General features: G+C 39.5%; 1 protein-coding gene across 1 annotated transcript in view; it reads left to right on the top strand.

Annotated features, from left to right (window-relative positions):
* The window catches only part of ABCC4 (ATP binding cassette subfamily C member 4 (PEL blood group)), a 151,630-nt gene that overhangs the window by 93,615 nt on the left and 34,377 nt on the right, over positions 1-23,638 (top strand). Inside the window, exons 21-26 of the mRNA XM_034072049.1 lie at positions 10,485-10,635; positions 11,268-11,387; positions 15,016-15,126; positions 16,645-16,745; positions 18,996-19,187; positions 23,469-23,624. Of these exons, the coding sequence (XP_033927940.1) occupies positions 10,485-10,635; positions 11,268-11,387; positions 15,016-15,126; positions 16,645-16,745; positions 18,996-19,187; positions 23,469-23,624 (831 nt within the window). The remainder of the gene's footprint in view (positions 1-10,484; positions 10,636-11,267; positions 11,388-15,015; positions 15,127-16,644; positions 16,746-18,995; positions 19,188-23,468; positions 23,625-23,638) is intronic.

The following is a 23,638-nucleotide window of genomic DNA, read 5'->3' as shown; positions in this document are numbered from 1 at the left end:
GCTATAGATAGGACAACGTGTGCTTGCAAATTAGGATTTCACTGTTCGGCAAAAGGACTTCCAGAGATTTCACTTTTGATTCAAGAAGGAGGGAGAAACTTGAAGGTAATTTGAATTACTAAGTGATATAGCTGCTCTGTGTGTGTGTGTGTTAAATCATTATGAATATTTATGCTCAAAACAAACATGTGGAACAAGGAATTATTGTTAGCAAAAAAAGGACTGCATCTCATAGGAATGTGCTGCCAGGGTTATGTGTGCATCTCATGCAGAACATAAGAATTTTTTTCTTGCTGAAACTGATACCATGGCTGTCTGGTGAACTCTGCAGCTCATCTGAAAACTCCAGATGAGGCACTGGAACAGGCTGCCCAAGGAACTTGTGGCTGCCCCATCCCTGGCAGTGTTCAAGGCCAGTTTGGACAGGGCTTTGAGCAACCTGGTCTTGTAGTAGGTGTCCCTGCCCATGACAGGGGTGTTGGAACTGGATGACCTTTAAGGTCCTTTCCAGCCCGAACCATTCTGTGATTCTGTGACTTTGTTCTTCAAAAGGTAGAGGCTGCACTGTGAGCAATTTTATACAGCAAAAGATGAAAGTTCAGCTGGGAACTGAATGTCCCATGTCTTTCGGAAGCTGCATTACAGGGTATTTTGTATAATTTAAAAAAAATATATTCACTTTGATTGCATTCTTGAAATAGTAAAAGTTTGTGTGTTAAGAAAGGAAGGATCTTTCACAGGCTCTATAGTAATTGTTCCTGCACTGTAGAAGAACAGGATGCTGAGTGAATCCATTTTCTTCCACAGTTATATCCCTAAATCTTTTTTTTTCTTTCTGTTTTTCTTAATTGGGTTTTGAAATCAGTCTAATGTTTAAATAAGCAGAGGTCTCTTACTATGAAAGCAACTCATGTGCTAAAATAATGGGGTTAGATTTTCCCTTTTAAATGTGCTCACTTTGGTACCTGATGCAGTTGTCCGCCCTCCTCTTAAACATAATACTGGGAAAATATCTTAATACTGAGAAAAATAATTTTTCAGTTTCTCACTGATAGTTTGGATTTTGGGGTCAGACCTGATGTCAGTTACTACTTTGGTGTGTCTTTGTTGATTGTTGGTGTAAAGGAAGGTCTTCCTAATGACTTATTGAAAGTCTTCCTGATGGTCCATGGAGCAAATTTGTAACACATTACCAATATACATGTGCTTGCCACAGTAAATTATGTTTGTTCTCCACCGAGGAAGTTTCTTTTTACTTCTTGAGATGGCACTGGGTTTGGTACCTGCAGACCATGGCTGAACAGGGTGAAACCTGATGGTGGTGGTGAGAAGCTGGTGCTGGTTAGTTACAATCTGACTGCTGAAAGCGTCAGGTGCTGAGTGATCACTGAGCAGAATGTAGTACTGAAGAATTACCAGCTGGGAACTTATTTTGACTAGGAAAGTAGTGTTTTGTAGCCCTATCAGAGTGGCAAAGCTCAGGGGAAGTTAGGGAAAAAACCCAAAGACAGGCTAAAAAGCTTTTTTTGCATATCTGCTATGAAAGAGTATGACCAGAAAAGAACAGAAGGTAGTTTTATTTTTCAGGATAGCTGGTGCTGTAGTCCTTCATTTTTCATAGTTTTTATTTTACTGGGGCAGGAGGGCTGCTGTGGACCTTACAGAAATATGACCATTACTTCATTCCACCTAAAAATAAATATGTGAATAGTGTATTTTAAATAGCAAGAACGAATACTAAAATGCTTAAAAGATTCTAATTGCTGTAAGACTGAAGAGCTGTGTTACTGAAGAGCTGATACTCTTTTTAACAGAAGAGCCCACAGTTCAAATGCAGAACAAAGTTTTTAAAGTTGCTGAAAGACCCAGAATTGACTTCTGGAAAAACAATTAGATTTGGCTGAGCAGAAAAGGTCATGCAGTTGAAAATGAGGTATTCCTGGGGAGGATGCAGGGTTGCTCCAGCATTATGGCCATGGAGGACTAGAGGCCTGGGGCAGGAAAGTGCAAAACTGCAACATATGGGGCAGCAGAATCTGTGGTAAGCAAGATTCTGCCAAACATTTAGAAAAAATGGGAAAAAAATGGGCACAGCGTGAATGAAAAGGTTAAGATATCATCATGAGCTGTAGAGAATCCCTCACAGCAACAGTGAACAGTATTTTAGCAAATAAGTTAATAGGTTAGACCATAAGAACACTGAATAATGTCATGCAGGGTCACAGCAGTATTCTGTCTAGGCCAGTGGTCTTTCTCCAGCAGTAGCAATAGGAGATGCTGTTTGGGGAGAATGTGAGAACCTGGCTGCTTTTTGTGGTCCATTCCCTGTTTGGTACTCCAACATTCACAGTTTTGTATTGGGGGTGTCAAAAGTCCTATCCCTTTCCAGTCCTTTTACTACCCATTTTTAGTGTCATTTTGTATCAGCTTGTAAAATCTCCTGCAATCTAATAGCCTGAAACCAGTGAGATATTTGTTGATTTTTGTTTTGTTCTATGTCTATGTGCCCCTTCTATGGGGGAAAAAAAAACCCAAAATGAAACAAGAATTACCACAGAGAGAAAAACTGCTTTTAGAAGGATTGTCAGTGGGTTAAGACCAAGGACAAATATTGGTGAATTGGCATCTGCTGATAAAGTGCTAAGCGTATGAGCAAAGAACTAAGTAGAGAAGAAACCATTTGTAGTAGTACTAAAGAGAAAAGTACCCATTGTTGAATCAAATGTTTTGATTTCATCAGGGTCTCTGCGCAGTGGGGATGTCTTGGGTTTATGTAGCCTGGGAAGAGTTTTGGAAATGACTTCTAAGAGGTAGGAGGGGAGCAGAAATTGCCAAGCCATTCTTTATTTTCCTTTAAAACGATCAGTTATTTGGCAGTAGGGATTGATAGAGGAGATAAAAAAATGCATTGCTTTGGGAATCTTAAAGCAAGTGGAACAGCCAACGAAGTGGCCACACTTGGCAGTGGTGTGGGGGTTACTGGAGTCGCAAACCCGCTAAATTACTATAATGAAAAGGGATGCTTTCCGCTACCTGAGAAGCAGTTTCTGGGAGGGTTGGGTGGTGCCAGACATTTTTCTGTACTGTTTCAGGCAGGTTCTGGCAGGAGTTGTGCAGAAAGCAGAGCATGTGTGTGTGCATGTTCTACACTCTCTGATTAATGCTGTTTCCTCAAGCAACCATGTAAAATTGTGCTTGGCATCTGAGGTGTTCCACATGTCATGGTACAAAAAGCACTATAGTTTATATGAATAGTTTGTGCATGTGTGCTTTTTTTTCCTTGGGAAAAGAACAGTGTCAGGATATAGCTATAAGAATATAGGGACTACATATATTTACAAGAGCTGACAACAAACTTAGCACTGGTGAACAACAAAAATGTATTAACTTTTTACATTATTTATATAGGCAGATCAGAATAAAGGTATAGCTAACTTCCTACAACCTTAAGAAGAGGAACTCTCACTTTTATATAGATCCTCATTGGAAAGTTGGGCCTTGCTGCCCAAATCACTGAGAACACTTGTGCAGAAGTGCCTAGTGGGCACAAGGTGCAACAGGAGAAAAGCATTTGAGAAAATCAAATTAAAGGTCCTTTTCAGGTTTTTATTGCTCATAAATAGAAAAATAGATTTTCCACAGACATCCATGAGACAGTTGGCACTGTCCTTTTTTGTGTGACAGTATTGGTTTCTATGTACAGTGAGTATATGAACAGGAGCTGCAAGCAGAGATGTGTAAGTATAGGCCATAGCTTTGGTTCTGCTAAAAGCTTGATTTTTCTTGGAAAATCTGTATTAGCTGCAAGTAACTTTTTACCATAACCAAAGGGCTCTGGCAACTAATTTCTTACATGAGTGAAAATAATTCATGATAAAAAAGAAAATAACCTCAATATGATGTAGGAACATAATGCAGAGTTTTAAAGGACAAGTATTTTGAGTGTCTGGCAGCATTAGGAAGTCCTGGGCTTCATTTCTAAAGCATCAATTATCTGGAAGTCTCGGACAACGTATGGGCTGTGAGTTTTGAGAACTGCTATTGGGATTGAGACCTGCATAAGCTAGTTAAGCCTCTTGGCCCAGGGTGCCCAGGAGGCCTATTTCTAGCCTTTGTTGTAGACTTAGATGCTGTTTAAATACAACAGAATAGTGGCAGTGCCAATGTATTAAAGAAAACACCCTTTTTAATATAAGGTCACTTGTTAAAGAACAGTTGGACACAGTTCGCCACAAAACTCAAAACAAATATTAAGGCTTCTAACTTAATGGCAGAATGCATGCCAAGTCAATGAATGAGCATGTTGGTGGCACTGAAAACATTTGCCCTGAGGAGCTAAGTATATGCTTGTTTGCTTGGAAAAACAATGATAGAGAAAGACTATCTTAAAGAGACAAGAGCAAATAGAAGGTACCAGCATTAAAGATGTGATTGGGAATTTCAGATACATTTCTGTGATATATCTGACATGCATTCAGGCCATTTGCAGTGACATATGGATTTAGTTAGGTAACCTCTTGCCAACTAATTGCAAATAGCAGGATGCAGAAGAGGAGAGGGTGTCTTATAGGAGATAAGACAAGCTTGCTGGTTTTGAAGCTTTTAGAGCTGGCAGCATTTAGTTCTTACTTTTTTTCTTTCACTCAGTTTATCTGGAATTACAGTTTTCATTTCTTTCCCAGCTGTGCCTTTTTTTCCTCTTTCAGTTCGTTGGTTGTCTTTTCTCTGTACTCCTAGTTTTCTTGTGGATGCACATTTTCCTAAAGCTGAATTAGCACTGGCTGAGAGCTGCCATTCCTGTCAAAGATTGCTGTCCCTGCTTGCTTCAGAAAAGGACAACATCCTAGATGTCTTTTAAATATTGGAGTTATGTGCAGCATTTCTTCTCTAGTACTCCTGAGTCATTATTGCTTTTTCTCAAGCCAAATCTGTTCCTGCCAGTGTGAGGCAAGCAATAGTACAAACAGCCATATGTCCTTTTTTTTTAACCAGTTCCAAAAGAAAACCCATAAATTTCATTAAAAAGGTAATTTAAAGACAAGACTACATGCATCAACTCAGGCACTTGAAGTGAATAAAATGAAGTAGAGCTGTTTATGTCCAAGGATTGCGGTACAAAGGTAAATGGTTTCTATTTGGGTGTTTGCTGGGTTTTTTTGTAATCAAGGACAAAACCAGCAAAAAATGTCTAGTGTGGTTCGATATGCTGCTCTGGATGCAGCTGGCCCAAGTGAAATGTTTATCCCTCTGATCTGCTCATTGCAATGAAGCTTCTCCCCAGGGGAGCTTGTCCTCTGGTGTGCCAGTGTAACCCACAGCCTGTGCAGTTGTGCTTTAACAGAGCTGCAGGACTGTTAGTCCAGACAGTCCAGTTTGCAGAAGCATGTTAGAAAATACAGTAAAATGTTCAAGGAAAAGGGGAATGTCAGAACTGGATTAGGGATTGATTGTGCATGCAGTTATTTGGCACAGCCAACGAGGAAATAGTTTTAGTAAGGGGGAGGGGAGGAGGAGGAAAGGTTATGCCAAGCAAGTATGAACAAAGTGGGGTTTTGTAGTTTCTTGACCTGGCTTTGCTTCAGACAGCACAGCCTGACAGAGAGTTCCCTAAGTTAACGCAGTTAAGGTTGCAAACTTGAAATCCAGGGTATGCGCTGTTGCTGTTATTAAATCCATATGGCTTCATGCAGTGTCCATGGGCTAATAAGACTTGGGAGTGCATATTGAGGTCCAAGGACTAGGAGCTGGGGGTGGGAGCAGGATTGGTGTATTTGACTTCTGATTAAATACTGGTAAAACCAGTCATGGTACACTGCAGTTCTTGGGTGGGATTTGGCTGCAGACTCAGTCATCAAAATTCAGGTATCTCCTTGTTGGGCTTTAGATCCTTACTTTGCTGTAGTCAGAGTACCTGCTCAATACAATTAGTGGACTCTTGACAGCCATAGGGTCACCAGATATCCACTTAAAGTTTAGATGAATCACTTTCTAAGCTAAACTAGGAGTTTCACTGTGTAAGTCACATGTAGACTCCTATATTCAGGTTTTTGAGTCTCAAATCCCATCCCTTAGCATCTACTTGTTCATTAGAGATCCTACCAGGTCACTGGCTGCAAGTCCAGAATGGTGTGGTTCCTCTGGTAGTAGGTCTTATGTCATAGCTGTCAAACCCATGTGGATGACAAAGCACACCAGGAACTTATAGACACACAACTGTGTTGTACCTTTTATGTGTATATTTTACAATAGATGCTGAAATACACTGTAAAGTCCATTTAAAAAACAGACAAAAAAAAACCCCACAAAACTCCTTTCTTAATTATGGAAGAAGATGGAAGACCTCAAGTATCTGATTACATGGAGCTCATTAGAGAGAAGACAGAGAGCTGTTTCCTGGGTACTTCCATGAGGACATAAAGGACTCTTAAGTACACAGTGGACCAAAATGTCAGCAAACCTGAGGAGTTCAGAATGGGGTTGTACATGAAGGCCAGGTGCCTTTTTCAAAGACTTACTTAAGCCAAATCTGAAATACTGAGCTCAGGGTATAACTGGTACAGAGGGGCAGTGATCTGTGGGATGGAAGGGCAGACATTCTGATGAGACGTCTTGAACTCTAGATCTTGCTTTTGCATTTTTCTGCTGTCAACTTTATTAAATGACTTCAAATGTCTTACAGTTTGTCATAAGATTTTTAACATATGAATGTTAACAGTTTCTGCAAACAAAGGGAAGGGCTTACAGTTTTTGAAATATGTAAGCTTGTGATAAGTGTGTAGCTTACAGCTTTTAATTTCCATGGTTTTCCAGGTTTTTTGTTTGTTTTTTGTTTGTTTTTTTTTTCCTTGCATTAAACGGTTTTCAGTTCTGTGTTTGTGGTACAGGAATACCTTGTTCTCCTAGATCAAGACCTGTTTGAGGCAGAAACTCCAGGATGTCACTCAGCACTTATAAGAATGAGGAATATGTAGGTCATCAGAAGATAAAGGGAAAACACATGTTTCACAACCAAATGTGCTGATCAGAGCATTCACTTCCCCAGAGATTATAAGAGGGTATGTTTGCTCCAGTAAGACAGGAGATTTCCTGAGGAAGATCAAGAACAAAGTGACTGACCAAAGCAGGAGGGAAATCTCTTGGCATTTTTTCCAGCAAGAGGAGGACTTCCAACAGAAACAGCACACGTGTTCTTTTGTACTCTAGGGTATGTGCAGTCTGTGAGTGGGAGAGGATAGTTTCTTCAGGGACACAAAAGCAAATATGAAGGTGGACAATCTGGCTCCATTGGGAAGCAAATTAGGTTTCTCCATCCAGGTCTTTTCAGTCTCAGTACTGTGTGCATCTGTTGTCTTTTGTGTAAGGTGGCCTTGGTTCCAATACTGTGCAGATATCAAATGTAATTAATTGGCTCCCTTTAAAAAAATCTTTGGCTATTAGTTTCTGCACAGTCATTACAGAAGAAGAAAGGTGGAAATGAAGCAATACAGTAAAAGGTGCTCATTCTGTAGGCTGTATGTCTTTTATGTAGGGAATTTTTGCCTGCTTAGCCTTTGGATGCAACTTTTAATTGTAAGCTGATTCTGCTAGACAAGGTCTAGATGCCCAGTCCTGAGCTTTTCTTGCAGTGCAAATTGAATACCTAGCTCACTGCTTGTCTCCTGAGAGAAGAGCAGTCAAACTACTTGTGTGATCATTATCATCAGCCTGCTGATTACCTCGGGTCTTCCAGTTTGCGCACGGGGAACCTGCTCACAGCTGGGGCAGTCTCCAGCTGAAGAGGTTAGCTGTCTCTTGTGAAACTCGGGAGCTAGAACCTTTGCCTTACCTCACACCATAACTACATGATTACAGTCTGCAAATGGTTGTGTCTGGCTTTCAGACTACTTCATTAGGAGTTAATTTGTATGCACGTTTGGTTTTCAAAAAAAACAACCCACATGACTGATCCACCCTATCATAAATTTTTATAATGATAAGGTGGTGCGGGCTCATCTAAAATTCCTTCCAAAGGCGGTGTCAGATTTTTACTTTAGTCATCCTAACCATCTTTTCCTTTCCTGTATTTTTGCTGTAGCAAGGCTTTGTTTACATGAGCTGGATCTTAATACTTCTACTCCCACTCCCACCCCCACCAGCTCTTTGCAACATATTGTAGATTATCATTACTAAAAGTTCAGATTGGCTTCTTTATTTTTTTGTTAAGGAGTATTTATTCTCCTTGAATTCTTCTTAAAGCACCTTCCTCAATGCTTCACTGCAGGTTTGCGGCTGATGGTATGAGGAGTCAGAAGTAATTCAGTGTGACTGTCTAGGATGAAATGGAGGGAGAAGGGGAAGGCAGCAGGTGTATCAATCTGACTGGGGAGTAAGTTGTCAGAAGGAAGGAACAGACTTCAGTCTCCATTTGCTGATGAGGATGAAGGTGAGGGAGTCTTTAGAAATTAGCTAGTGTGTGGATGGTTGACAGGGTTGGTGGAAACAACAGCTAGGGAAAACAGTGATCTAGACAGGAGAAAATTTGGAGGAGGTCAGGAATCGTTATTTCCTTTCTCCTCATCCCACAGTGAAAATTCAATGTTTACAAGGTTTTAAGGAGCGTGGGAGAAGTAGAAGGTAGAAGAGGGCTGACAGCAGTGCTGGTGAGGAGTCAAGGTGCTTTGTTTTGCTTTGTGCTGACATAAGCATGTGCATAATTGATGCAAGTGAAATACCGTGCACTCTTGCTGCTACCTTACCTCCTCATTAAGCAATCTAGGTAAAATGTTCACAATCTACTGCATGTATCTAGAAGGTCAGACAGCATGATGCCATCAGCACCTTAACCCACAGATGAGCAGTGTAGTGGTAATGCAGCTTCCTTGAGAGCTCCTATCCTGTGCCTACTCTATAGCTACTTTCCATAATAGATTTATGAGACCCTATAAAGTGCATTCAGGATCTATGAAATGCAGGGCTTTACACTGATAAATCCTCTATCATGAGCCAAGATCTTGCCTAGAGCCGAAGACTAAATTGTGCTGAGTCATGCAGTTGTAATGGTTAAGGTGTATGGGTTTGCTGTTTTGTCAGGTGAAACTAGGGTAAAGTCAAAGAAGCCTCAAGAAGACTAAAAGGATGTAAACAGATGTAAGGAAAAGAGTTGTGCTCTGGTTTGGCTTTAGGACATGGGGAGGGGGCTGAGGGTGGCTACCAGAAGCACAACAGGAAATGCAGTGTTTCGTAGGTGCTACCACTGAAAGTGTTTGGAAGTCCAGGTAGCTCTCCAGTATCTGACCTTAGCTGACATACAGCTTAACTTCTCCAACTTGATGCACAGAGAAAGGGATGGAAACCTTTTTGCTGTAATACATGCATTCTTGGACCCAGTGGCCACTAGTGAATTTTTGGGATCCAGAAATCAGGCGACCCCAAAATTCACCTGGAATCTACTTATACGTCGTAAGGGATGGTGAAGAAGGTGGCTCCTTTACAGTCCATAAAATGCAGACCCTTTAGAAAATACTGTCATTTCTAAGGAATTTGTTAATGAAAATCATACAGAAACATAGTGTTGAGCTAAAATTTCAGTTGGCTGGGTTTTGTATGGGGAGGGGTTTGTGTGTATGCCTCTTAAAGGGGCAAAAGGCTGGTGTTCTGAAAGAAATCTGTGTGCAGATAATGCTTTTCATAGCGTATTCAAACTGGAAGTTGGATGTACAGGATGTCAAGTGGTCTGCAGGGAATGGGAGATTTAATTCAGGAGAATGGGCCAGGATCCAATGTCTTAAGCCACAAAGCTTCATTCCACATTATATCTAGTTTTCTAAGAGTAAATTCAGGTTTACCCCAGCCTGAATCTCACATGCTAAAGTAAACCTGGCAAAACTAGCTTCTTGTGATGCTTTTTGCAGTGTTTAACACTTTCTGATTTGTAACATTTCCCAGTGCAGGCCTTTGGGATGAAAAAGCCCACTTTCTCCGATACTGGGTTTTCTTTCTAAATGGGATATAGTTTTTTGTACGCAAATTACAAGTCTGTGTTGAAAGCTCTTCCAACTGTCAAGTCTTTCAACTGAAAGTCAGTCTTTGAACAGTTTCTTTCTACTTGGAATGAAAAGCATATCCCTGATTCACTGGATGGCTTGGGTCCATTAAAGATTAGTTGCACGTTAATCATCTATTACTTTGTTACAGCAGTCACAGAGTAGTCCACAAAGACACACGCTAATGTTCAGCCCACTGGTTTTGTAAGGATGTTTCTTAAAGAACAAGTAATGCAGAAGAAAACCATAAACTGCACAATTAGTCAGATTTGGTATTACTGTAAATTCTTCAAGTTGCTTAAAAGTAGATGTTGCTTATATGTTATACAATGTATCAGCTCTTAAATTTGGTTGTTATGTTTAAATATTTAAGTGTTTCAATAGTGTTAAATAGTTTTATACTTGTTCTAAATTAAGTTCTTCTGGCAAAGAGTTTTTTATTTTGTTTCTATTGTGCTCCAGACTCTCCTACAGATTTTTGGTGTGGTGGCTGTGGCTGTGGCAGTGATTCCTTGGATACTCATCCCCTTAATTCCACTATTTATTCTTTTCATTTTTCTTCGGCGATATTTCTTAGACACTTCAAGAGATATTAAACGTCTAGAATCCACAAGTATGTAGTTTGGCGGGACATAATGTTAGCTCGAAGCCTGCTTATTATTATGTGAAATGCTAGTATTTTATAGACAATCCATCAAGGATTTTTTTCTTTTCTATGCAAATAACTTCCTTATTGCTTTGGTTCAACTAGTGAATTACATGCTTAGCTCCTGTTTTGCATAATGATAAACTTTGGGTATGTCAGTTTTACTATCTGTAAGTAAAGCTAGTTCAAAACATGCTAAGTTGCTGGTCATTCAGACCTTGCATGCACATACTAATGGTGTTTCTGACCTAATCTGGCTCTTGTGCTTGACTGTAGCTTCACTATGATATGAAATATTAAGCATTATGAATAACAAACATGGGTGCCTTATATCATTAATACAGCTCATAGAGTTTCTTCAGTGACAGCTATTGTTAAAGGCCTAAGACATTTTTGTATAAATTAATATGCCTGTCTGACTGGTTCTAATTGAGTAAGAGGACTATGGTTAAAAATACTGCATATTTATTCTAAGTGGATGCAGTACAGTAACTTGTGTGGTTAAATAGAAAGTAGTAGGATTAAAGATTAGTGTGGTATAAAAAGAATTAAATGTTGTCCTTCAGCTATTGCTAAGTTATTCTTATTTCCCTTTGTAGCTAGAAGTCCAGTGTTCTCCCACTTGTCGTCATCCCTCCAGGGACTTTGGACTATTCGGGCTTTGAAAGCAGAGGAAAGATTTCAAAAACTATTTGATGCACACCAAGACCTCCACTCAGGTTTGTGATGAGTTGACGTGAAAAATCGAATCTTTGCTCTGCAGGAGGGAAATATCTTATGCCCTCAGCGACATGTATGTAATGTGCATTAAACTCAGTAGGAGCTGTGCATTTGTCTCTTTAGGGTAAAATTCCTCTATTAGAACAAAAATGTTCCTATCTGTGTAGATTTTGAGAGTTTACTTTGGGCTGTAATACGATTTGAGATAGCCACGCACATGTTTTAACAGTGTGTAAGATAAACAATTTAAAGTATGCCTGATAAGAATATTTAAAGAATAATTTTTGACATTTTCTTGGATTCCATCTTTAAAAAGAGAGGGGGTAGGGTGAAGAAACAAGCGCTATTGTGGAGCATTTAATATTAAGTAGAGTGCTAGAAGGAGGCAGAGATGATTATTATAAATCATCTTGGGAAAGTTTCATAAATCTCACTTCTTTTTTACTTTGAGGAGCTTTCAGGGCTCAAATCTAATATATGGTATTAACATGAATAGAAGGTGTAAAATATTAGTATACTGCAAGCATAAGTTATACAATTCAGGTTTGCATTTTGATTCTTTGCCTTCTGTCAATGAGATGTTCTCTCTTACAGTGTTTTTCAAGATGCAGTAGAATTAAAGTTTGCAATAGTGCGTTTGTTAACTAAGATCTTATATTTCCTTTGTCATAAGGCATACAAGTATGTTCTGTGGCTTTTTTTAAATTTATAGATTTCTAAGGTTTCAGACCAGTTGATCTGTTCTGAAGCACAGCTTACCACAGGCTGTAGAATTGCACACACTGAGCTCTGGGTAGAGCTCTGTCTAGAGCTCAGTAAGTTGTGACTGGGGAAGCATATCTTCCAAACAGGCAGCCCTAGCTTTGCATTCCCCATTGCTTATTATGTTCAAGTCACTAGTTATCTGACTAGATCAGTGTTACAGCAGCTGATAGTGAGGGAACACAAAGCTGTTTCTTAAGCTTTTTAATAAAAGTCATCTTTAGTCAATAAACTGTGTATAAAAGCTTCTCTATAAAAAGAGGGCTGTAACCTTTAGAATAAATATTTTCTTGTATTTTAAGGTCAGATCTGAGGAACACAAATGCACTATTTTTTGGTCGATTGTATGTATCTCTCTAATAAAACTGTCAGTATCTCCCCTCCTGTGCAGTTCAGGAACCTGCTTTTGAGATCAAGCTTCAGTGCTTAGAGTTACATTCTTTTGTCTATCAGCTTGCTTCATCTTGGTGTCTTTTCCACCAGGGTATTTGAGATATAATAGCTTGTTTAGCATGTATGTAGTTTATGGTCCTTTGAGGGAATATTGAGCCAGCAGTGTGCCTGGGTAGAAAAAGCAGACAGCAGCATCTGTGCTGAATTAACAGGACCACAGCCAGTGGAAGGAGGAAAGTGATTATCCCCCTCAGCACTTGTTACCCCACATCCGGAGTACTGCATCTAGTTTTGGACCCCCAGATGCAGGAAACACTCTAACAGACTGAAGTGTGTTCAGTGGAGGGGCTACTAAGATGGTCAGGGACTAACAGGAGACATGTCCCCATGAGGAGAGACTGAGGAAACTGAGTTTGTTTAACTCGCAGAAGAGAAGGCTTATGGAGGATTTAATAGCTGCCATCCAGTACCTGCAAGGATGTCACCAAGAAGATAGGCTCTTCACAGTGCTGCATGGTGGGAGTATGGCCTATGACTGTCCATAGACCATATAAAATGACTTGTTTAATTAAACCAACTCCTAAATGTGTGGTTGAGCATATCCAGCCAGAGCTGGTGTAGATTTGACTAAGAGGATACCAGCTCTGGACCTTACGCATCTTGTCATCCTCTCTTCCCCACAGCTGTCCTCCAGAACTTACATGTAGTTCCATTGGCTGATTTGATCAGTCCATTATCTGGTTATCCAAAATGATCTGTCTTAAAATCAGACTTACCTCCTCCATTTATATGTAAAAGGAAGATTACTTTACTTTGAATCTTTCCCGGCACTGGGATAAGAAACATTGAAAGAGTTGAAATAGCACTGATCTTTAGCATGGAGTGTATGACAAGCAATTGTAGAATCACAGAGTGTCTTGGGTTTGAAGGGACCTTAAAGATCATCCAGTTCCAACCCCATCACCACAGGCAGGGACACCTTCCACTAGACCAGGGTGCTCAAAGCCACGTCCAGCCTGGCCTTGAGCACTGTCAGGGATGGGGCAGCCACAGCTTCTCTGGGCAACCTGTGCCAGTGCCTCACCACCTTCACAGTAAAGAACTTCCTCCTAATATCTGATCTAAATTTATCCGGTTTTAAAGCCATTCCCCCTTGTCCTGTCACTACATGCCCTTTTATAAAGTCCCTCTGCAGATTTCTTTTAGGGACCCCTTTAGGTACTGGAAGGCTGCTGTAAGGTCTCCCCTAGCCTGTCTCCATAGGAGAGGTGCTCCAGCCCTCTGATCATCTTCATGGTCCTCCTCTGGACTTGTTCCAACAGGTCCACATCCTTCTTGGCCCCAGAGCTGTACACAGCACTGCAGGTGGGCTGGGTGTAGCCTAGTCATTTTATCATTTGGCTTTTTGCAAACCAACACCTCCAAGTCTTTCTGCTCAGGGCTGCTCTCAATCCATTCTCTGCCCAGCCTGTATTTGGGATTGCCCTGACCACGGTGCAGGGCCTTGAGCTTGGCCTTATTGAACCTCATGAGGTTCACACTGGCCCTTCTCTCAAGCATGTCAAGGTTTCCTCCCTCCAGTGTGTCAACCGCACCACACAGCATGGTTTTTTGGCTAACTTGCTGAGAGTGGACTCAGTCATACTGTCCATGGCGCCAACATGAACAATGAAGAAAGGGTTGTAATGGTAACCTTCTGCTGTGACTAAGTAGCAGCTGGAACAGTTCATCCAGCTGCAGCCTAAGCAATAAATAATGCCATATTTTGTTATGGCTACTTCTGGTTTTGGCCTTGAATCAAGCATTTTGCCTTCTGTATTGCAGTGTCCTTTCCTGCTGTCTCCTGTATCTTGTACTGTAGCATGTTGGTCTGAACTGGAATTTAGCACCAGATTTGGACACCTGGATGTGAATGCCCAATGGGGATGTCCGCGTGTGAGCTTCATTGAGAGTGAATACATGCATTTAGTCACTTGCATAGCTCTGTAGCTCCTCTGGCTGTACAAAGTAGCTCTTACGGGAGCTTAACCAGCTGCAGCTGCCTTCTAAACACTTAGCTCTGATGGTTGTGTTGTGATATGTTTTAGCTAAAAGCCTGTGGACTGTAGTCCAGCTACACCAAATGTAATTGTACTTATGCTTTTGTATGAGGTTCCTGAATCCACTAGAGTTTAAAAAAAGGCTTTCACATCAAATAAATGGACCATACTTCAGGCTGTATTTTTTTTTCCTTATTACTGTATGTTCTACTAGCTGTGGTTGCTATTGTGATTGGAAATAGTGTGAAAACTAGATGAGGCCATTTCAGGAAAACTGAACAATGTTCTGATCACCAGCAGTCCATGGTGATTATGCACTTGAAGATGACAGTGTTGGAGGGTTTTTAACAACTTATATTAACATTAATGATAATTATACAGCTCAGTTTTCTAATAATCCACTGGTTTTATGTCTTTGTAAAATACGCTTTAGAGGCCTGGTTTCTATTTTTGACAACCTCGAGGTGGTTTGCTGTACGTCTGGATGCCATCTGTGCCATTTTTGTAATAGTGGTTGCTTTTGGTTCCCTGATTCTCGCCAAAAGTAAGTACAGATGTTAGCAAAAGTTCATCCAGTAATTGCCATGTATAGTAATGTCTAATTCTTTTTCATAATTTGCCATTTCCAATTGTTTAAGGGCTGTAATTAAGTTAAATGTTTCTTTCTAGATCATGATCTCTTCCTTGGTCTAGGGCACTTGTGCTGTATGTGCTTCCCTGCAAATACTGGGAGGCAGTTCAGACATCTTCTGGGGTTAGGCATACATCTATCATCATCCCCCAAATGTGCAAACAACCTAGCAGATCTGTAGTCTTCACTTCTGAGATTCAGACCAATAAGAACAAATAAGTCTTTTTCCCACCTTTGGTTTGTTGTTATTTTGGGGGGGGGGGGGGGAATTAGGGTTAGGGGGGAGAGAGAGGGGAGGGGCATACAGGGCTTTGCTTTACATACTGAAACACCCACGGAGCTGCTTCTTAACAGCTTTCTTCCTTTCTACACATGGCACAGTAGGCCAAAAGGCAAGCTAAAATTCCTAGGGATATTCTTATGATATCTTGGATCAGCAGGATAGGCCAGTTCCAGAAAGAAAATCGCCTCGTAAAAATGCATTTTATATTCACTGTCACTCATGAACTGTCATTAGTGTATGCATCATCCAGGATGTAATTGGGCTAGATGTACTAGAATGAGATAGTCATCTAAAATATGAAGGAAGACGTAATTATCTTGGACATGAAAATTAGTACTAATTTGCTGGTTTTGTTTCTTTTTCTTTTGGATAAGTTCTGTAAATGCATGTGTGTTTTAAAATCTGAACACTCTGTGCTGCTCAGCACTGCAAATCTTAAAATGGGTTTGATGTTATTAGAATGCAAAAAGACAAGTCAGAACAATGGTCCTGAATCTTTCTTTGCCTCTGAATAAGGAGTAGCTCTCTTTAAGTCAATAGAGCTGTGCCAGGATAAAGTTCAAGTAAGTCAGAGAACAGCCGTGCTTAATATTGGGCCAGACAGAATTCATTTATTTTGGGAGAGTAGACCCACTGAACACAATGGATGCTTATATAAACAAGGGAAGAAATATCCTGTCCTGTTATTTTATCTGATCACTTACAAGAGTGCAAAGTGATGTAAAAATGTTCGTAACTTTGAAATTATTTTACACTAACTTTTTGCTTAAATTTAGGGACTGATCTAATTCTCTTAGAAAAAAAAAGTGAAAAGTTACCAATGTTCAGCCAGGTAGGGACGACTGTAATAAGCTGCGTAAGTATGGTCTTGAGACTGAACCTCAGTTTCTAGGTAAAATGATAGGCCAAGGAGAATTTGGACAATCTTTTCAAATACAGACAATTTCCAAAACGTACCTAAAAAAATGCAGGAAGTAGCTGTTCTGCCTGGAGCTACTCATTGTGCAGATGGCAAGTATGGTGTAACCAAACAGAATCCTGGCTGTGATGCTTCCACCCAGTAAGCAACCTCATGAAAGTGAAGTTAACTAGGATTTTGTGTAATTACCCATGTACTTATTTGATTCTCTTCTTTCCTTGTTGTGCAGCTTTGAATGCGGGGCAGGTTGGTTTGGCGCTATCCTATGCAATCACCCTCATGGGAACATTCCAGTGGGGTGTTAGACAAAGTGCTGAAGTTGAAAACCTGGTAATGTTTATTTCTTTCTTTTCACCTCTTGGTTCATTTTCATGGCTGTGACATGAGGCCTTAAGGGTGGGATTCTTCTTAATTATCTTAAGACATTAATACCTTAGCAAGCAATTGGAGCACTACTTACAGTCCATAAAGAAAAATAGCCTCTTCAGGGGTATAATTTGTCTGGATGAATTTGAATGTCTGTTGAGATGAATTGTGCCTAGTGAGTTTCCCTCTCTATTCATAGTAAGGGAGGTTTTATAATCTCCCTTTACAACAGCAAAACTAGAGACTGTCTAGTTACAGTGTAGACAATTGCATTATGACTTGCTAAAATTACAAGAAATAAATCCCTCTCTATAAATAAGATTTTACATTTAATTTTTCTTTTAGATTGGGGTTTAAATGTATTAAAAATTTATTTATATCCCTCCTGGCATTTTTAGGATCCTGTTAATTCATTGTAAATTCACAACTCTTAATTTGTTGTGAGTTAACAGATACTTGAAAGTGTTTATATTCTGCTGAGAGGACTGTGTGTTTTCCAAACTTTAGCAAGTAAAATGCCTTCCACCAATTTACACTATTTACTAGCATGTTTCAGTTGCCTATTTACTTTCTTAAGTTAATATATAAAAAGACTAAAAAAAGAACATACTAAGCATAAACTGGAGGGGTTTTGTGTTGCTTTGAAAACTCAAGGTTACTTGTAATTATCAGTTGCTGACCATAATCTAGGAAATACATGTAGTCCTTTTGTAGAAGCTACAAAGCCATGTTTAATAACAGATAAAATTCTTAATAATGATAAATTAGTATTTTTTGTTGTCTAGCTCATTACTTCTTCAGAGCATTTGTCAGACATGAGTGAATTAGTGATGACAGACTTTGTTGAGAAATGGGAAGAATGCTTTCGATTTTTTCTTACCAGTTGGGAAGTTTTGGAAGTGTCAGTCTCTGGGACTCTCTTATGTAGTGAGTTGCTCTCTTGGAGGCTGTGATTCAGAAATACTTTGAAGGAGAAAGGCTTGCCATTCACTAAACTGACTTTGATGTGGTATGATGATCATTATATGGAGCTGTGATTAGCAGCAACTTCTTTCACAGGTGGATGTCCACCAAAAAACCCTTGTTATTAAAGTCTGATTACATCTGGGGGAGGCAGGAGCATTACCTCTCTATTCTACTCTGTCATTCCTTCCTTACATGCTTTTCCTTGGAGCTTATTTTGTAGAATGGAAGGGGTAGATGGCAACAAGGTCAGAGAACTTGCTGCCTGGTGACCTCTGCCTTCAAAGCTACTCCAGGCAAAATATGCCTACTGAATATCTTTATGATGGTTCTTTTTTTTTTTCAGTATCCATCTGTGGATGGATACCATTAAAGACAATTAGTAGCATTGAGAAGATGTATGGATGAGGATGCACATCAGAGCCTAAACAGAACTTTTATTGTTTGCCCAATGGGAAAAAAATGTCTAGATAGCTCAACTTCTGTTTCTGTTCCTTCCTGTAAGATTAGAGGCATCAGCAAATCCTCAAATCAGAATAGTTAGGGTTGGAAATGACCTTATGATCATCTAGTTACTGTAATTTCTTTTGTATCTGGCATAAAATACATGGGAGAACAAGTTCTATTGCATATAAGTCACTAACAATATGGTGACAGCAGTCTTGGATTGTGGAGTTGCTTTTGACAAATATTTAGATTTTCTAGGGCTGAGTACAGTGGTAATGGAGAAGACAAAACTGGGATGATGAAACCAGTAACTTGATTCTAGTACCTATTGTGCGTCTGCATGTAGCTTATACAGCAGTTTTATTTCTAGCCTTTGTTTTCCTAGCACACAATAAAATGGTGTTGTCTTGGTCAAGACTGACAGACAACTCATAGCTTGGATTTCTTAATACTTGTGGGTGTACTTAGGTTTGTAAGTAATCCCACTGGTTAGACATGAATGCTTATGTTGATTTATGCATCACGATAGATCTCAGTCTGTAGTAGGCCATGAGATGCATTCTTTCCACTTTTTCAGTTGTATAAAGTATGCATAGGATGCTACCAAATAATCTTATCTGTGATCAAAAAAAAAATCCTCTGTAATAATTTGCATTGAATCTTTATAGTAAAAAATATACACAAACATAATTATATGCATGTAATATTTGCAATATATGCAATAAGCTGAAATTTACATAATATCTGAATATATGAAATTTATTGTGTAATTTATGAAATATATGTTGTCTTTCCTCCCTTTAGATGATATCAGCAGAAAGAGTTATGGAATACACAGAACTTGAAAAAGAAGCTCCTTGGGAGACCAACAAGCATCCACCACCTGAATGGCCAAGCCAAGGAATGATAGCATTTGAAAATGTTAACTTCACTTACAGTCTGGATGGACCTTTGGTGTTAAGACATTTGTCTGTTTTAATTAAACCAAAAGAAAAGGTATGTATATGGCTGTCTGTGGGCATGCACAGAAATTAAGCAAAGATGATAAACTGACATGAGGCTGTGTGATAAAAATGCATTATAAAATACACGGATGTTAGGAAATTAATAAGTGTTCTTTTAAAGAATAAGCCTTAGTCATATTTAAAAACAAAAGTTGGAGCCTATTTATTTCCTGTAAGTGTAGCATGCATGCATCTGGGAGCATGACATTTCTGTGTGTCAAAAAAAAAAAAAGGTTTATTTGATAATATTCTAAAAAAAATGGGTTTCATTGGGAAGTGGCAGACATTCAGAATGCTGACTCAGGCCAAAATGTTTGTTCAAATCCAAAGCAAATGGAGCTGTGCTAGGAAATGGTGGATTCAGTAGAGGAAACATAAATGGAACGATTGATGTCAGCAGACAAAGGTGAGCAGAGACAATTGAAAATAGGGAATGTACATGCTCTTGCACAGAGCCTCATATGGAAGAGAGAAGAAAGAAATATAAATCAGTTGTGTAACTTTAAAATTGGGGATTTTATTTCGATTCCTTTCGGCTACCAATCCAATTAGCTGTTACCATTAATTAGATTGGTAGCCAAAAGAAACATAGAAATAAAACTCTTCTTCCTCTGCAAATTTGACTCTTCCTCCCCAATTTTGACACTATCGCAATTGAAAGAGTGCTGCAGGGAAGGTCTCCCCCACAGATAAAATTAAATTAGAACCTTGCAGTGTTAATTCATGCTTTGCTACGTTTCAAACACGCATGTACTTTTTTGATTAGGATATCTTCCCTAGGAGGCTAGTCCAACTCTCTACAATCATTGCCCTGGCCTCATTTGTAACATGCTTTTCCATTCAGTCCCAAAACTGTTTCATTCCTCAAGTGGACCTTTTAATAGCATGCATGTTACAGCCCAACTTTGCTGCATGGAGATGATCTTATGGAATTGGGTGTGGGTGAGTTAAAAATGGTGTTTAAGAAAAGCAGCAAAGGGTATGTTTTATCTGCTCTCTACTTTTATTGCCTGTGGGCCATCTCTAGCTGTTATATATCATTCCAATGTAATGGCAGACAAGAACATTTGCATTTTTTAGTGAGAGACAGAAACAAAGTAAAATAAAAAATGAAAGCAAGAAATATTAGCAATGTATGACTCAGTCTTTGGTGGGGGCAGAAGGAGGAGGGATGACGGGGGAGGGGAGAGTATTTATTTTTGCTGGGTGGTTATGCTGTGGTTTTGTCACCCTGAACTGAATTGTCCAGTTTGAAACTGTTGCTAAAAACTTCATGTTCGCATTCTGTGATGTTGTGCGTAATACTGCAGTAGACTGCCACTGTGTAAAATAAATCTCCCATGCTTCTGTGCTCCTTATATTGGTTTTAATTACTGAGAAGTGTCTCTTCAGAACCAGGTTTCCAGATGCTCTAGGGATTCTGTCCATACGCCTTTCTTTGAGAGCTCTTATGCATGCTCAGACTCCTGGCTCATACAGACTTCTGGTGGCTGCAGTACCACTGGCAATTTGATTGAGTTTAAGCTTCTGCGGTGCTTGTAGTTGTACCCATCCAGTGCCCACTTTGGGAATCCGTAGATACAGTAAGAACAGAGGAGGTGATTACTAGCAGGACACTTGTGGGTTAGGGTCTCTTTTGTCTCAGCATTCAGGATTTCCCTGCCATCAAAGCAGGCTAGGAATGATCCTCTGTTTTAACCATCTTTGCTCATGTAGCATAGTCTGCCAGGGACAGACTGAGGAGTGTTCACATAAGGAGCACTGTCAGCAGCCGACTGTGATTAACCTCTTCAGCTACTATAGCTGCAGCAGGAAAAGGTTAGCCTTAGGTTTTAAACACCACTATCTTTGTTTCAGGGTGCTTATGAGTACTTATTGACTAAATCATTGTTAAATGCACCTTGTCCTGACAGATCCTAAATCTGAGGGTCTGGCTTCATGAAAAAGTTAGGAGGGTGAGAGTCCAGATTTACGGCATGGCAGCTGTTCGTGTAAATACTGTCACAGCATAGCACGAAAGGGAGGTTGCCTGAGGGATAACAAAGACATGGGCAGTTTCAGTGGAGTAGCTGACGTGCTGTAAATCTCACTCCTGTTTGCTGTGCAGCTCTACTTTGAAGTATAAGTGACGCTTGAGTAATGATAAGGCCAGCATAGCAGGTGTACTTCTGGGTATGCACATGGCTCACAGCAGCCCACAAAATCCTGGCCATGTGATTCCTGTTAGGTAGCTGGGACTTCCATTTCCAGACCATCACTTTATTTGCACTGGCTGTGAACACAGGCCTCTGAAGAATACAATGTATTGAAAAACAAGTAAATATGTATAGTGAGAGCTGTTTCACATTCATGTCAATTTTCAGCAGCCTGTAGTCAATTGGACCAAAAATGCATAGACTCCTCTAAATACTGAAGAACAAAGTCCTTTCATTTGATGCCAAACTGAAAGTGGGATTTTGACAATATGCAGAGCAGCTGCATTTTTATTTTAAGTATCAAATATATTTTTTGTGTTTTTTTCTTTATATCCTTAATACAATACTTTATATTACTGACATTTATAGAGGAACAATTGAACTTTTGTTTTCACAACTGTGGGTGTCTGTGTTCTCCATTCAGCATTTTCTTTCTGAGCTGTAGTGTATCTGTTCAGAACTATTTTTCCTTTGTTTCACTGATAGAATTTAGAATGCTAGACATTTTATCATTTATTGTAGCAGATTTGCTTAAATTAGGCTGTATCTTTAATAATAAGCACTGTATAAATGTTAATTAGTTTATATACAATAGTAAAATAATGAATTGTTGGATGAAATTGTTGAATTGGAAAATGGAAGTGTAAAATGCCTTTTAGATTATGCAGTATAAGTTGCTCCTTGCAGTATACTTTTTATAGTGTTTTGTGAAGTTTTGATGAAATGTGGGCACTGCTGCTTTGTCTGAGCTTAGTGTCTTTGACTGTTAGCAAGTTTCTCCTTGCTGTTCCATGTAGTTTCCTGTGCTTAATTTCATTCTAGCAGTTACATGTCTGAGTCTCAGGCAGTGGGTAGTTGCCCTCTGGTGTCTGTACGTATACTCATGAAGGTCTTCACATTTCTTCCTGCCTTCTGCACCCCAGTCACTTCACCAGGCTGTACTGTACATGCTTAATCCTCATAAATCCTTCCTCATCAAATCAGTATCTCCAACCCATACTAAGTTGCACTTCTCTGAACTCTTTCCAGTGTGTTGATTTCTTTCTGGAAATGTACCGATTAGAAGTGAGCGCAGGAAGTAACAAATCCTGCCAGATCAGATCTGTGTGCAGGGTTACACCCATCACCTTCTCTGGTACAGCTGATTGCTGTACATTGTTTTCTCTAAGAATCCTTTACCTGAAGACAACATTTAAATAAAAAAGTTTGCTGTTCAAGTAGCATTTAATCACCACTAATTATGGGCCTCCTTTCTTCCAAGGGTTGGTTTCAGATGAAGTATTTGTAGGTCTTAACCCCTTGTTCATTAAAGTTAGTAATCCCATATTTTGCATTGTCTCTACATCTTTTTTCTGGAAATCATTATTTGTTCACATTGCATACAGCTTCTGATTTTAATTTGGGAACATACAGAAGCCTGAATCACTGTGAATTTATTATTTACTTTTCCTACAGTTTGTAAAGGAATTGCAGCTTCCTCAGATGGCCTTGTAGCTTCAATACTTATGTCCTCTCTGTTGAAGCTGTCTGAAGCATGAATACAGTTTACAGTCATGCTGGTTTTGGCTTTAGAGTTTGGCTGCTTTAAAGTACTTCACCTTAGTCATGCTCATGAAAATCAGTCTTAGTTATTTAAATTGGAGTTACTGCTCATACATTGTTCCCAAAGTGCTTTATGGGAGTCAGTCCTTTTTTGAGTTGAAAAGTAGATGTATCCTTGACTTTATTTGCCTAACATCACCCAGAAAACCAGGCTTAGTATAAAAACTAGTAGCCTTGAATAGCATTACTCTATATACCAAGCCACTTTATCTTTTTTTCCACGATAAGACACCACACTTCAAGGGAAGACCTTTTAGCTTTTCCTATGTCCAGGAAACTGTTGGGTATCCAAATGTCACCTGAATCCAGACTGATTTTGTGGGGAGATTTTTTCCTCTTGAAAAGAAATGTTAATTATAAAGTTTTATTTGGTGCTTGTTCTACTGTAAATCCTGTGATGTAAGCCTGTTTCTTGACACATTAATTTGTCCTGAAAAATTCGTGGTTTAATTGTACAAGCTTGGCTTGCTCTGTAGGTTGGAATAGTGGGAAGAACTGGAGCTGGGAAAAGCTCCCTGATAGCAGCCCTCTTTCGCTTAGCGGAACCTGAAGGAAGGATTTGGATTGATAAGTACTTGACATCAGAGCTAGGACTCCATGACTTGCGGAAGAAAATCTCAATTATACCTCAGGTAAGAGCATGACG

This window comes from Melopsittacus undulatus, chromosome 2 (assembly GCF_012275295.1).
Source record: "Melopsittacus undulatus isolate bMelUnd1 chromosome 2, bMelUnd1.mat.Z, whole genome shotgun sequence".
Taxonomy (NCBI): Eukaryota; Metazoa; Chordata; class Aves; order Psittaciformes; family Psittaculidae; genus Melopsittacus; species Melopsittacus undulatus.
The sequence above is the reverse complement of the archived record's forward strand: the minus strand, read 5'-3'. Positions and strand labels throughout refer to the sequence as shown.